Raw genomic sequence first — 15964 nt, 5'->3', positions numbered from 1 at the left:
CCTTGCGACTCGCAGTTGATGTTGTTCATATCGATTCACTGATTCCCACGTTGATTAGTCCTTTGAGTGTGCTGAGCTTAGCCAGCGCGGACCTAAATTTTGCTGCTTTCTTTCACTAAACTTCTTAGAGTTTAGCCCATTTTTTCTACACTCATTGGTGACTCTGTTCAGCGCATTTTTCGGGAGGTCGCCTCTGTTTGCGATAACAAATCATCCACCATGTGGTACACATTTTTTGGCTTCCTTTTCTCCCTATTCACCGAACGCAGTTGCCTATAAGAGAGTATTGCGTGCTATAGAAAGCCTATCTACGTACAGGTAGCAACCTACGGCTACCTCTTTGTTCCTCCAGAGGACTTTTAAATTTTCCTTGTGGAGAAACGTGGGCGGTAGAAAGATAGGCACATCGACGTTTATCCCAGAGGTTCTCAGAAGAAAACTAACTCTAGTATACTTGTTTATGATTATTTCAATGGGCCTCAGCAGGAAAGGCGGAACGCTTTTGGATCGGTATGATCGGTATTATCGACAGGTTGGTCAGTCACTTCTTGCGGTAGGGGTCCCCAAACATACTCTGACCCTTTGGAGATGAATTGGGAAGATTCCATCCGCTCCAGGTACTTTGAAAGGCGACCAGGCGGATATAGCCCAATACCGCTTCTAATGATTCCCCAATCCCTTTCGCAGGCACGAAGCAAAGTGCTGAGTGAATACAAATAAAATCTTTTCCGTTAGTAATTTTTTCACATTAAAAATAAAATTTATCAAAAAAACATTTTTACATGCAATATAAAATTCTACACTCATAACAACTAATAAATGCATGCATTTTTCGCTGCAGCCAGTTTTTAATTCATATCTTCGATACTAATTTTGTTCTGTACTCCTTTTCGTACAATTCGGCGAGCTTGAATTTCTGTATTTTACCCGATGTAGTTTTCGGAAAATTCTTAATTTGTATCACATAACGTGGTATCTTAAAGTGTGCCAACTTTCCTTTAGCGAATGCCTTAATGTCCTCACGTGATACCTTCGCAGAGCTATCATCCAATCGTACAAAGGCGCACAGTTCCTCACCGAAACGTTCACATGGAACACCAATCACCTGGAAATGGATTGATATTGAGTCAAGGAAAATGAGAACAAATTCACATATACAACTAGGCATAGCCACATACATGAGTTTCACAAATTTGCGGATGTGTGTTTAGAAAATCCTCAATTTCTTTCGGAAATAAATTTTCTCCTCCACGTATGATCATCTCTTTCAGGCGTCCCACAATGCGACCATAACCATCCTCTTGCAGAATAAATTGATCGCTGCAAGAGAATTTTTGAAAATAAAGCCGATTTTTTCAGCGCAACCATGAACCACTTACCCAGTTCTCAGCCATTTGTCACGTCCGATGGTCTCTTTCGTTTTCGCCTCATCATCATAGTAGCCCAGCATTGTAGCATAACCACGCACGCAAAGTTCTCCACGCTCGCCGAAGGACACGGTTTTACCTTCAGCATCGATCACCTTGGCTTCAACATGATCCTGCAAATGACCTACGGTATTTAAAATTTGCTCCATACTATCACCAGGACGCGATTGAAAAATCACTGCTGTGCTTTCAGTCATACCGAAAACGGTACGCACGTGTTCCAAACCAAGCACATTCTTAATGTCGAGGAAGAGTTGTGGCGAGCATGGCGCTCCGCCGGTAACAGCCATTTTTGCGGTCTTCAATGGCAACTGCAACTCTCTCTGCTTCTTGATGAGATCCACATACATTGTGGGTGTGCCATGGATAACTGTGCATTTTTCGTCAACAATGGCGCGTAACGAGTCGGCTGGACTAAAACCGGCTGCTGGTAGAACCAAAGTGCTGCCATGAGTCATAGCGGCCATTATTGTGATGACCACTCCGTACGCATGGAAAAGTGGAACCTGTACGCAGATGCGTGATGTGCTGTTCAGTTCATTACGATTACCTATGTGTATGCCGTTGTTCACGAAGTTGTAATGCGAAACTACTGCTGCCTTTGGCTGACCAGTTGTGCCAGAGGTAAACTGGATGTTGCACCCGCTATCAGGTACGATATGGCGTTGTAGCTTTGTGATAAACTCGCGCTCGGCTAGACTACTCAGGCCGAGTAATTCGTCATAGCTTAGCGCGCCTTTCAAAGTGCTGCCTGTGTCGACGATGACACGCTTTAGGTGAGGCAAGCTGGCGCTATTGATGCTTCCATCAACACTGTCTGGCAACTCTGGGCAAATACTTTTCATAATCTCATAGAAATTTTGAGTTTTAAATGTTTCAGGCATTATCACCGCTTTCACTTTAACCTTTTTTAAGCAGTAGTCGACTTCGGGACCTTGAAATGCTGGATTTATGCCCACCTGAATACATAATTAAAAGTTGAAAATATTTCAGTGGATTTATAGACTCTAGTGAGTTCTTCACCTACCGACACCAATCCGGCGCGTGCTACACCCAACATCGTCAGATACCAGTGTGCGTTATTTGGCGTCCAAATACCAACATGGTCGCCTTGTTTCAAGCCAAGCTTCAGCAAGCCGGCAGCAACACGATCGGCTTCCTCGAGGAGCCCGCGATAAGTATATCGCTTCTTTTCGTGACATGAAACAATGGATTCCGTATTGCCATATTCAGCAGCGGCACGTTCCAGCTCCTGGCCAATACTCCGATAGACTAATGGAGTCCTGCCGATAAAGTGCAGATGAGCAGGATGAAAGTTATGCGATTTGACGGCCGCTGGAGCTTGCGCAGATAAACTGAAATGAGACATTTAGGTAGAAAAGTAAACATTAAAGGCTAGGCACACATGCAAAAGCAAGTCAAAATATACATACATATGTACATATGTACATAAATACAGCCTGGTAAATATGTGCATATATATAACTTGCTGATATTGCTTTAATATTTAACATAAAATCCTAAAAGGATAATCCGGTGTGGCAGTGGATTGAATCAGGCAGCAGTGGTCTTGATGGAAGAATTGCCAGCGAAGTCTTCTGCTTTGAGCTCTCCATCAACATCGAGCTTAGCCTTCCATACTTCTGTATGAGTTTTCAGGCAGAAGAGGCTGCCATTAAGGAAGTAGTAGACACAAGGGTTAATATGACGTCAATTGCGTCGGAACATCTTCTTCTTGCCACAACCAGGTAAAATCAGCTATGTAAACCCTAAAGATAATAGGCATATTAGCCTAACATCCTTTCTACTGAAGACTCTAGAACGACTTATAAAAAGCTTAAAGCTTAAAAGCTTAAAATAGCTCGGCAATAACTTAAAAATGTAAAAAGAGACATACGAACTGTATGACTTAGTTACCCGGAAGTTTTTGCATATAAATTATCGGGTGTTGACACAAAGGTTAAGGGACAATTGCTGTGGGAATTATTTTTGATTTATTTAATAGTTTTGTATTTCATGTATGTGTATGTACTTATTGATAATAAAAGTTGCGTTTGGCCACATACTTATTAACATCCAACTGATAAGAATATATTTATGAATGAGGGTGCTTATTTTTAGGAAGCACACATATGTATGTACATAGTGATTAATGATTTGAATAGTTTTTCCCACGTATGTGTGATTGTATGCATTTACGTACAGTGAGCATCAAAAGTAAGTATACCCTGATGTTTTGACGATTTTATTTATTTACAATTTCCATACCAAATTGTTCTTATTTTTATAAAAATACATATACATATAGTTTTTATTAGCAAATACCACAAGAATAAATTTTTTCTAATTTCGTACAGAGTTCGGGCAAATGCAAGACATTTTCAGCTTTTCAATCCAATTTCTATATTATAATCTATAGTAAGTATTTGTAATGAAAAATGACGCGATTTTGGATTCCAAATTTTCGCCCGCGGCGCCTTTTTTTAACAAATTAATAAGCAGTTGCATGTATCCAAATAGTGAAACCATTACCATTATGATTATAATAATTGTAATCTTAAAAATTTAAGGACTAAGATTACTGTATTACTGATTATCATAAAAAACATGATTACGAATACCGTAACTGTAATCCTAATATGTATATTTAAGACTACAATTACTACAATTACATTAATTTTAATCCTGAAAATTACGATTACGAATATGTACTTTAATTGTAAGCCTAAAGATATTATTATTACAATTAATATAATCGTAATCTAGAAAATATGCTGGTGGCGTCTGTTCACCAGCAGGTGGGGCTGCCTAAAAAATCGGCTAAAATCGCCTAGGCGGTTACAGTGCCAATAAGAAGAAGAAGAAACCCCTAATTTCAAAAAATACTGCAAAAAAAAACATCGATATCAAATTAAATTAAATTTGTCTCATAGCGGCGTCGTTTTCACAAAGAGTACTTGCTGACGTTAGAACTTGGGACTGGGACTTAACTGTCATTCCAACTTTGCAATTTTATAGTAACCCAGAGGGAAAAGTAGTAATGCATTACATGGGTGATAAATAATGTAATATATTTCTTATGAGTTCTAGATTCTATTACTGTTTAATATGTAATCAGCACTCGCAAAAAATTCACGTTAAATCGTATTCATTGCCCCACTTTTCCTAGAACATCGCCGTGGGAAAAATAATGCATTTTCGACTGTGAAAACGGCTGTTTTACTGATTTTTTTTTGATTACTATACATTACATTTTCCCAAGTTCAATAGTAACATCATCGACGACAGTCAAGCCTTAGGCGGAGGTTTAAAAGAGTATTGCTGCACATAGTGTCACTATTTTTGCTGTCGCTTGTTTGGTTTTGCCGATCCCAAAAATTTGAAAAGAGCATTGGATTCTTCATAAATGGGTCTATAGCTGAGATTTTTTTTCTGAGACGGAAAAGACAATTTTTTATAACATCAAAAAAGCAAATGGGTTTTCTTATATCAAGTATTAAAGGTATTACTGAATAATATTAGAAATTGTATTATCTTATAAATTATACGTCGTAATGCTTTTTAAATCACTAAAATAGGAGCAGCGGTTATCGTGCTATTCAAATTTGAACGAAGGGGCTACACAAAACTTTCGAAAAACTTTAGTATAAAAAAACTTCACTTCCATATACAGGAAATGTAATAAAACGTTGGACATATTTATATATAAAACAAGTAAGAAAGTCTAAGTTCGGGCGGGGCCGAACATTAAATACCCGGCGCAAGTATTACATATATGCCTTTTCACCTTTCCGAAAGCTACAGCTACATGGTAAGCCGGGGTGTATCAATTTTGAATAAATTAGCGTCCTTAAATTTCAAAATATTGACGTTTCGAGCATTTCTAAAATTTACCGTTATATGAAAAGCCGTAATTTTAGTCCGATTTCAATAATTTTTAACGGTTTTGCTTTTATGTGGCAAGCACAATAACCATACCGAGTTTGGTACAAATTGGTAGAACGGTTACCGAGATACATATATGTGATCATAAGTGGGCGGTGCCACGCCCATTTTCCAAAATTTTATGATAAGCGTATTTCCTGATAAAGAATTGTTGAAAGCATCATTTTTGAATAAATTAGCTTCAATATTTACGGATTTATCGAAGATTTCGTATTTCTCCAAATTACCGTTATATGGGATGTGGGCGTGGTTATTGTCCCATTTTTAAAATTTTCGGCCATTTGGTATCCTGTACCAAGGCCAATAACTGCGCCAAGTTTGGAAGAAATCGGTGCAGCGGTTGCCAAGATATACACATATAACACTAAGTGGGCGTGGCTACGCCCATTTTTCAAAAGTTTATAATATTCTTATTTTTCGTCTAAAAGTTATTGCAAATATCAATTTTGACTGAATAATCTTCAGTAGTTACTAAAATATCGCAGTTTTCGTATTTCTGAAAATTACCGTTATATGGGAGGTAGGCGTGGTTATTGTCCGATTTTGCCCATTTTCAATACCATCCGTCCTACGCCCGAAAGAAGTGTACGTGCTAAGTTTCGTTAAGATATCTTAGTTTTTACTGGAGTTATCGTGTGCACAGACGGACGGACGGACGGACGGACGGACAGACAGTCACCGCTTAATCGATTTCTCTTTTCATCCTGATCATTTATGTATGCATTTGTCTATATATATCTCGATTCGTTTTGCCTGTTACAAACAACCGTTATGTGAACAAAGTTATAATACCCTTGTGCACAAGTGCGCTCGGGTATAAAAAACTTCATTTCTCAAAAAAAAAAACTTTTTTAATTTTTAGACAAATACATATGACTCATTTACTTCAATAGTGTCATAATTCAAAATAGCAAAACGGCTTTAACCCCGCAAACATATTCTGAGCGTTCAGAATATATGAGTCCGAAGGGAGTCCTAGGTAGGTAAGAAATATGAGTTTCAAAAACCAAAATTTGTTTACTCTTATATGAATCTTTTAGGACTCATATATGATCCAAGTTATGAGCCAGCACCTTGTGCCAATATAAAAACAATAAAGATTTGAAATTTATATCCAAACTTGTTTATACAGAAATTGAAAATAATTAGAAAACAATAAATGAACAAAATTTAGCTGTAGCTGCATGCATGTTGGAATGTGTATATGCACGTAAGTATGTATGCATGTTATTTGAAAGGAATTTTCGCTGAATGCTTTTGCAAATAAAGTGCGTTCAATAAGACTCAAAGAACAACCTAAAATAAGAGTCCGAATTTAGTAATTTATGAGGCTGATTAGAGGCTCGAAAAGAGTCTGAAATGATTCATATATGAGGCCAATAATTGTTTTAAAAGAGTCCAAAATGAGCCGTATATTAGGCCAATAAGAGTCCAATTTGACTCATATTGAGGCTCATTTGTTGTATGAATTTAAGCTCATATTGGTCGACCTTCGGGGAAAGGGAAATACCCTCATATCGGACTCTTAAATGAGCTCATTATGAGCATAATGGCTCCGAAATAGGACTCCTTAAAGACTCATTTATGACTCCAAATGTTTGCTGGGAAAGTTTTGAATTTCATACATACATATACACCGATAGTTAAAATGAATGCATATTTGGTTTTACATAGTGAGATACTGGTACATAATCGATACAGCTATGCAATTTTTAAACACAACATAGAAGTAGCGGTAATTTCTGCAACTCAACTCAAAATTTTTAATTTTTGAACTATGACACCATTGAGGTAAATGTATATATGTATACGGTGATATATTATTAACTTCAAAGTTGAGTGTACAGTGATTGTTTTTTTTTTTTAATATTTCCAATGTTTTTCACGGTAGATATTTTTTGTTAATCTTTTATTAAAATATTGGTTTGTTTTCAATATTCACAATCGGCATCACAATCGATTATGCTTAGCTATTAGATCAGCAAACAAATATTGAGTAGTTTATTTGAAGTGTATGGTACACCGTAAAATTTTATTCTTATCTCGAAGAATTGCAATTGTTGGCGACAACAAGTCACATTAAATTTTATTGTCACACGTTTGACATAGTACAAATTACAAAGTAAGATAAAGGCAAAAGTTGAACTTTAAAAGACGAGAAAACTGACGAAATACTAAAAACTTGTATGTTCGCTGCCCGCCATCTTTTCTTCTTTTTACTCCAAAATCGACGAAAAACTCAAGTTGCCATATGGTGGCTCTATGACATGAATTTAGGATGCGGTTACACTACCAAGTTACCGACAATTATCCATTGCTGGGGAATGTAAAAACCGAATTTTCGGTATGCGGTTTGAAAGTAAAAAACGATTTACACCTAAATTAAAAAAGACTGAAAAAGATCAGTAACCAAATTTAAGAAATTGGTTTTTGGAAAGACCGATCTTATTTGGACATCCCTAATTGCCGATCAATATTCTAAAAAGCGGATTTTCGGCCCACGCTAATAAACACTTGATCCTCTTTTTGTTTGATATTTTTGCATGCGAGTTTTTACTTACGAGGGTTTTTCTACTTTTTAAGCAGGTCTTCTTGTTATTTTTTAATCATTTCGAAAAATGCATACGTATTTAGTATTTATTTTAATATGACGCCAAAGATTTATAGTCGCTATTTACTTTGCATCGGTTTGGTTTTTGTGTTTGCAATGCCATTTTGATCGTATTCCCGAGATCGTATCGCATTTTTTTTTAACGGTAAACGTTAGTGAATTGGCTTAAAAATTGGTTTTTTAAACGATTAAATTTTTTTAAGCGGTTTTATGAACGAATTCCTTCGAGAGTGCGACTTTTTGCTCGGTGTTTTTTTAAACCAGTTTTCTAATGTTAAGACTGAACGCGTAAAAAAAGTATAAAAGGTATACAGTATACAAGTATGATATTGTTGTTTATGTACTTACATACATACATACGCCATATATATTTACGAATTCACAACAAACATTACATTGCAGCTGCTTTTCGTTTCTATTAAAATTCGCCACTGAATGTTAAACAAATTAAAATGTGTAATATGTAGAAGACGTACATATGGAAGCAGTATTGCTATAATTGCAATTCCTTCGTCAGCTGATTACTCTGTAATGCAATGCGAAAGAGAAATGCGATGCGATAGGCAATCGTCACAGCATATTATTTACGGCGTATTTGCATTTCTCATCGCATTTCCCTTTCGTATTGCATTACAGAGTAGACCCCCTTATCACACCGCATAATGTCTATGGAAATAGAATTACATACACGGAGCTGGTACCGCGGTGTAAATTGCTTCTTAAGAATAATAATAAATATTTTAGTGGTTTGCATTCCATGAATGGCGACACGGGAAGCGCTTTTGATAAAGAGGAACCCGAAGCAATGTATACAAATTTAGGTGCGAACAGCAGTAATGCGGCTAAGAATCAACGAAGCCCCTGTGGCCAGTGTTCCAGAATAATTTCGCTTGGAACTAAAACGCTCGAAAAAAGAGCTAGAAATAGCTAAATAATAATAATAAAATGAAGAGCTACAGTTTTTTTAAAGATGAGCATTTATTAACGTAAAGTGCTTTTTAAATTTTCCGCAATTTTACAAAATGTTAAAATCTGCAATTTCAGATATATGAATTTACCATAAAAACTCGGGCTTCCTTTCCTACCGTGGATGCCTGACAGAGAATACACCATCTGAGCTCGAATTACTACCCGGCATACTATGTGTGCTCCCGTTCACGTTGTAGAAACTAATCGACTTGCTTGCCCATTTTCCATTTGCTTACGCGCGGAATGTAACTTTTCTAAATATAAATCGAAATAGAATAACAAGAAGGTATCGAAAATAGCCTGAGATCATTAAAGCCAAAGAAAATTTTAGTCAAGACTTGTACAATGAAATTACAGATTTTTAATTTAAATATATTAGCAAATAGAACTAAAAAACAGAACACACGTAGGTTTTAACCAGCGACGGGTAGAGTGAGCTTTTACTCTGCTCGTGTCTACACAAAATATATAGAACGCCTAAAAGAGCTTTGCCCGCGGGCAAAGCGGAGCCCATCTCCGTTTTAAACAGAATTTTGTCCCGAATGATTGAATTGAATTTTGTGCCCGAAGATTGGAATGTCAGTGTACTTTGCCCAATCCCCACGAAGAGAGTATTAGTGCTCGTCCGATATCGCCATGTACTCGATGCCTGTATTCATTAAAATTATCGAAGAGATCACTCCATGCTGTTCAAAGTGCATATTTCTAGAAAATACCCAAATCTATTTGTACTCAAAAGTACCCTGATAAAAAAATGTATTTAAATGACCGTTTACAATACAAAAAATATGGTGGAGGAGGGCGATTTATATTTTGTTTAGCTCCTGACTTAGAAAACAGTCATTCCAAAGGAAGCGGCGACAAAAAACGCAAAATAAACTTCCTGCAAGCTTTTAAAAAGGTTCCGTTCTGTTCTGAAATGGGGTTACGGGAAACTGCTCAATCAGGGGACGTCAAGTGATGAGAAAGTTCATCGTTGTCCTGCTTTTGATTTTTGATTTTGCATCTTCCTTACTGCTTTTGTTCTCCAGTTTTAATTTTAACTTTGTAGTTTTAACTCTAGCACAAGCGAGTGGTCCACTTGGCTAAATCGTTTTTGCAAAATATGCATCATGATATTTTCTCTTTTCAATAGTATTTTCACAAGATTTGCAAACAAATAAAAAAAGCTTAGTACTTGGCTGAGGTAACCGAGTATACTTCTAAGTATCGGAACATCACTAGGTATATCCCGCTGTTTGAGCCAATTATCGCGGAATTTGCCTCTTAGCATTGCATATGCATTTATAAGGCCCGATCGGCGATATTATGGGAACGACTGAAGCCCTTCATGAACCAACTCATAAGAATATATCAGACTGGCTTCAGGCCTAGAAAATCTACCATGGAAGAAAACTCTATATAAAAAGATCGGCACACACCAGTATTGATGACACGAAGAGAAGCTGCCATGTCCAAATTTGGGATCCCCGCGAAACTAAAACGGCAAGGAAGAGTGCCGTTGAGCACAGTCTTCAGCTCCGCTCAAATTGGGAAGGACTCTCCGATCCGTTTTAGACCAAATGAGGTTTTAGACAAACCGATTCACTCACATGTGACTTTATCAATCAGATGCTGCAAAGCGTCATAAGAGCTCCCAATCTGAATCGCAGTGGCACCATATACAGCGAAAGCGCGGCGCCGTTGGCATATGCGAATAATATTGCCATTATCGGTCTTACGACTAGGGACACCACACTAGGGCACAGCATTTTCTGGTTTAGCAAAATGAGCGAAACAGGTTGTTCTAGCGGTGAGCGAAGGCAAGACAGAGTACCTCCTGGCAACACATAAAAGTCGTCGAGTTTTCGTGACACACGTCATTGTTGGCAGTTATAACTTGGATTTACGGGTCTATTCTGCGCTGGTAATAAAAATTTTGTAACCTGTAAATAAAGTTCCTGTAAATTTTTTTAACTCTTTTCGCATTCTGTGTACTCTTATAACCGGATAATAACCCATGAACAAAACTTACTTTTATATGGAAGCAAATGCGCAACACTCTCCACAAAAAAAAAACGAAAAAAAATCAACGGTAATTTTTAGCGACTTGAAACTTACACTTTATTATACTAAAATTTAATGGGCTACAAAACTGCGTACCCGAAAAATTTCCAAAGATTGTGATTAATTTTGAATTTTTGAAGACAACTTTTTTAAGTTTGATTAGTTTTTTTGAAATTTGTATAAGCTTTGAAACTTTTATTTATGTATGTGGTGTCTGATATAGAGCGACCCATATTTTAAATGAAAATTATTAACAATAAATAAATAAAGATAAGTTGCCAACAGCATCATTTTGAATTTCGATGCTATTTTTTTTGAACGCCACCATATACATCCATTTTTATACGTGTACTACCAAATGCCCGGCGTGCTTCACTGCGCCTTAAAAATAATTTTTGTGCTGTTTGACACCCGTATTCTAATATTTAATTTAATTTATCAATTTAATTGAATCAAAATTTCAAATAGTTGGTAGCCCTCTTCAAAAATGTTTTCGGCATGACGAGATTCAACAAGGCATTGAAAATAACAAAAAATCTGAGGGATTTAAAAATGTCATGTGGAAATGAATTAAATGACAACTTTGTCATTAAAATGTTTGCCATTTAATGTCTAGTGGAAGAAAATCTAGCATACGCTTCTTCAGTTTGACACCCATATTGCAATATTCAATTTATCGTTTCAATAAAATTAAACTAAAATTTTCAAACAGGTATCAACCTTCAACAAAAATATTTTCGACTATAAGCCTTTTTAAAAGTTTTTCTTTTGACAGCCATATTGCAATATTTAATTTATCTTATCAATTTACTTAAACTGCAATTTCCAAACAGGTGGCAACTATCTAATTTTTTTCTTAATATACTTTAAGTTAGACCTCTAGCAATACATCGGTGGAAACTGCATTCAATTCCATGTATTTGTTTTCGAGTGATACTGGTACAAACATACATACAGACAGACAAAAATTCTTAAAATTGTTGACTTGGCTTCTGTTACACTAATAAAGATCCCCCATATTAATTTTTCCTTAATATCCATAATGTACAAACATCGGCCTAAAACAATTTTATCATATCTATAGATAGATCGCATTTACTTCAGTAGTGCCATAATCCAAAAAATAACCAAAATTTAGTAGAGCATGCAGGAATTCAAGCTACCTCTTTTTTCTATGTGTATCGATTACCTGTAAGTTAAAAACTTTGAAGCCGTTTTTGTCGAGTTTTGCTTTTTTGAGTTGTGGCACTATTAAAGTAAATGAGCGATATGTAGATATATGTAGATTATTTGACAAAAAAAAAATAAATTTTTTCTATACAAATCTACGAAAATACATACATATATATCGCCACCTGAAATGTAAAAAGACGTAACAAACATCATCGTTGAAATAGAAAACGTCATAACTAATAAAAAATTCAAAATTCACTTTTGGATTTATGTGATGGTTTTCATCGAATTCCATCTCCCCACATCATTTTATGAAAAAAATTAAATTTAATTAGTCACGACTTTTTCCATTTCATTTACGATGTTGTTAGGTCTTTTTGCATTTTAGGTGGCGATATGTACATTCTAAAGTTGTTTCATTAATTTTATCGTCCATATTTTGGCTTCAATCTGAATAAAGAAATGCCATATCATGTTGTTGTATAGCAAGAATACAAATTTTGTTTAATTTAACCAGATATGTACCTGCGTTTCATGTATGTATGTATGTATGTATGTATGAATGTATGATATGATATTAAAGTTAAGAATATAAAAGTCTTATCACTTTAAACGAGTAATTCTTGTATACAGGGTGCCCGACTAACTTATGGAGAAGTTTGGGAAGGGGGAGGTTGGGCGGAGGTTGAGCTCCCTGATAAGCAAACATTTTTCAGGTAAAAGTGTCACCGATTATAAAATATTGATATTTTTTTTATTCAAAACAAAAAATCGGGCCTTTTCATGTATGTATTTACTTTAACTGCATATCCAAACAAGGCTATACCTAGTAATGTTTATACCCGAGCGCACTTGTGCACAAGGGTATTATAACTTTGTTCACATAACGGTTGTTTGTAACAGGCAAAACGAATCGAGATAGATATAGACAAATGTATACATAAATGATCAGAATGAAAAGAGAAATCGATTAAGCGGTGACTGTCTGTCCGTCCGTCCGTCTGTGCACATGATAACTCGAGCCAAAATTAAGAAATCTTAACGAAACTTGGTACGTGCACTTCTTTCTAGCGTACGACATATGGTATTAAAAATGGGCAAAATCGAACAATAACCACGCCTACCTCCCATATAACGGCAATTTTAGTAACTACTGCAGATTATTCACTCAAAATTGATATTTACAATAATTTTTAGACGAAAATTAAGAATATTATAAATTTTTGGAAAATGCACGAGGCCGCGCTCGTGAAATGGCCGAAAATTTTTAACATCGGGCAATAACCACGCCCACATCCCATATAACGGTAATTTAGAGAAATACGAAATATTCGATAAATCAGTAAATATTAAAACGAATTTATTCAAAATTGTTGCTTGCAACAACTCTTTACCAAGAAATACGTTTATGGTAACATTTTGGAAAATGGGCGTGGCACCGCCCACTTATGATCACATATATGTATCTCAGTAACCGTTGTACGAATTTGTACCAAACTCTGTATGGTTATTTTGCCTGCCACATAAAAGCAAAACGAACTAGACTTTTTTACTTGTTTTTTGTAAAATACTTCCAGATAGTTGCTAAACCACACGGATACAAATTTTGGGCTTAATTTTAAACTTTTTGGACTACATACATAACCAACTGTACAGAAAGATTTTTCCAAAATGAAAACTTCTTTTGAATTATGATTTTCTTCCAGCTAAACCGATCCATATATCGATACCTGAGTGGAAGATCGACTTACATATCTCGGCAGCCAGTTCTAGGGATGAAACGATACCATGCAGGTATCGATACCTTTACTTGAAAGTAGTATCGTATTAATCATATCAATACGCGAAAAATATCGAATCTAAAGTATCGATACCTACTCGTATCGGTACTTTTGACTATAAAGGTATTCCGTATGTGCTGGACTAAATTTATTTTTTATAAGTAATGAATTAATCATCCTCTGCGAATTCTAAACTCCGAATAATAAGAGTTTATGAGTTGACAAGGTACCAGGTGTATATCTCTTATAGTACAAATTAACGGAAAGAAAGCTTAAATTTCGACACGAAATGTCTGGGCTGGGCTACGTTGAACATTTTAGTTTTTTCTTTGTCATCCACGCTTTTCAGCCTATTATTTTCTCCTTTGCTTTTTTTAAATAATAGAGCTAGTCTCCATCACCTTCAATATTGTCCGATAATGTTTTCAGCGCGAAGAATAATAGAGTTACTCTGTATTTATTTTTATTCTTTTGACTTAATAACAGCAAGCAATGAACTTTCAAAAAAAATATTTTGAATCGATTTTTTGGTATTTTGGCATCACCAAAATGAGTTCCCTGATGCAAGAACAACAAAAATATCTGTTAAAAAAGTTCATTTCATACCGGTTTCAGGAAAAAGTTTACGTCTTCAATAAAGCACTGGACGATTTATATTAGTGGATTAAAAATTTCCGGAAGGAAATCGCCTTGGTATCGGGTTTCGATACGAGTATTTTTTTTCGATACCTACTCAGAACTTGGTTCAAAAGTATCGATGCCAAAATTACTTAGTATCGAACGAAAAGTATCGAGTATGTACTTGTATTTACTCTTATTGTTTCATCCCTACCCAGTTCAAAAACGCCCTTCTTCAGAATTTGATTGAAGAACGACCTACCTCAGAATTTGGTTGATGAACGCTGAAATACATTGAAAATGTGCTGAGATATGGCGTTTTTGAACCGGAATCTGAGATAGGGCGTTCTTCAACCAAATTCTGAGATAGGGTGTTTTTCAATTAAATTCTGAACTAGGCGTTCTTGAAACGTTTTCTGAGATTTTTCGAACTGGGTGCCGATATAAGTGATTTAGTGGTCACACCCTATACATATTATAAGCGAACAAAGAATTACTTCTTCATACACTTATTCATTTCTTGACTACGTTTATAAAACAAAAAAACAAAAAAATCTACACTGAAATTAAATACTCACCAACGTAATAGAAATACTGAATGATGCCCATTGGTTGCAAGAACTCGTTTGTTGAGATTTCGATAAATACTTTGCAATTGCCTCTTAAGCATGTCGCCTTCAGACCACTTTATACAGGTAAAAACGCGAATGAATTAAATAAAACGCAAAGCTATAATAATGCACCAAACAGTTACGCCACGTTTACGTAGTTAATCTCTTTAAAAATTGCATACACAAAATTAGTTTAATTCGATAACAATGATAAGCCTTAATTCATTGCCATTTGCCACGCGTTCCACTTCGCACCCCACGCTAAGCGACAAAGTTAGGGTGCATTCCAAAACGTCAAAATACCAAGCACCAGTCTCTCTTATTTCTAAAACACACTAGAAGATTTGATTGCGCAGATTTGACATTACAATCTACTATGCTTTGTATTTTGAAGTTTTGGAATACACCCTTACTTTCATTTGCGCTTTAAATTACCGGTTCGAATGCTATTTTACGCTGAAAGCGATTGTACTAAAAGACGCCTCGAGAACAACTGATTAAGCCGTGCCCACATACAGTAGCCTAAAGCCTGGCACATGAGATTTATTTTTGTATTAGTGTACAAGAAATTAGCGTTCACTCAAGCTGCGTTTCTTATTAATAAGAGCCGCCGACGTTGTTGATATTTACGATCTCATATTTTAGTGTATGTAGGTTGTACTCACTGAGTTGTTTTATCTTTGTTCTAGCCAGTCATCTACTCGTATCAGGCAGCTGATTGCATATCAGTGAGCCGACTGCGTATAAATGTGCTGATTACAAATAGTAAGAGTGAAAGTCGTA

General features: G+C 35.8%; 1 protein-coding gene across 4 annotated transcripts; it reads right to left on the bottom strand.

Annotated features, from left to right (window-relative positions):
• Positions 1-735: 735 nt before the first annotated feature.
• LOC118740459 (medium-chain acyl-CoA ligase ACSF2, mitochondrial-like) lies at positions 736-15707 on the bottom strand. Of its 4 annotated transcripts, none has more exons than XM_036472015.1 (6): positions 15617-15707; positions 15149-15346; positions 2455-2782; positions 1380-2386; positions 1179-1320; positions 736-1105 (listed from the first exon to the last, which is right to left on the bottom strand). In XM_036472015.1, exons 2-6 carry the CDS (start codon positions 15238-15240, stop codon positions 854-856), a joined length of 1821 nt encoding a protein of 606 aa, XP_036327908.1. In that variant the 5' UTR covers positions 15241-15346; positions 15617-15707; the 3' UTR covers positions 736-853. The 4 variants fall into 4 exon arrangements, with proteins under 4 accessions (XP_036327908.1, XP_036327907.1, XP_036327909.1 ...); XM_036472014.1 differs by having other exon boundaries at positions 15149-15442; positions 15595-15679; XM_036472016.1 differs by lacking the exon at positions 15617-15707 and adding an exon at positions 15595-15613.
• Positions 15708-15964: the final 257 nt, after the last annotated feature.

This window comes from Rhagoletis pomonella, unplaced genomic scaffold, assembly GCF_013731165.1.
Source record: "Rhagoletis pomonella isolate Grant_MI unplaced genomic scaffold, Rhpom_1.0 Rhpom_scaffold_00006, whole genome shotgun sequence".
NCBI lineage: Eukaryota > Metazoa > Arthropoda > Insecta > Diptera > Tephritidae > Rhagoletis > Rhagoletis pomonella.
This window is presented reverse-complemented; position numbering and strand designations above follow the sequence as displayed.

Coding starts and splice junctions, on each gene's coding strand:
- LOC118740459 (XM_036472015.1), bottom strand. CDS start 15,240: ATGCTTAAGAGGCAATTGCAAAGTATTTATCGAAATCTCAACAAACGA. Junction 2,783..15,148: donor TCAGTATTTCTATTACGTTG/GTGAGTATTTAA, acceptor GTCTCATTTCAG/TTTATCTGCGCAAGCTCCAG. Junction 2,387..2,454: donor CACGCGCCGGATTGGTGTCG/GTAGGTGAAGAA, acceptor TTATGTATTCAG/GTGGGCATAAATCCAGCATT.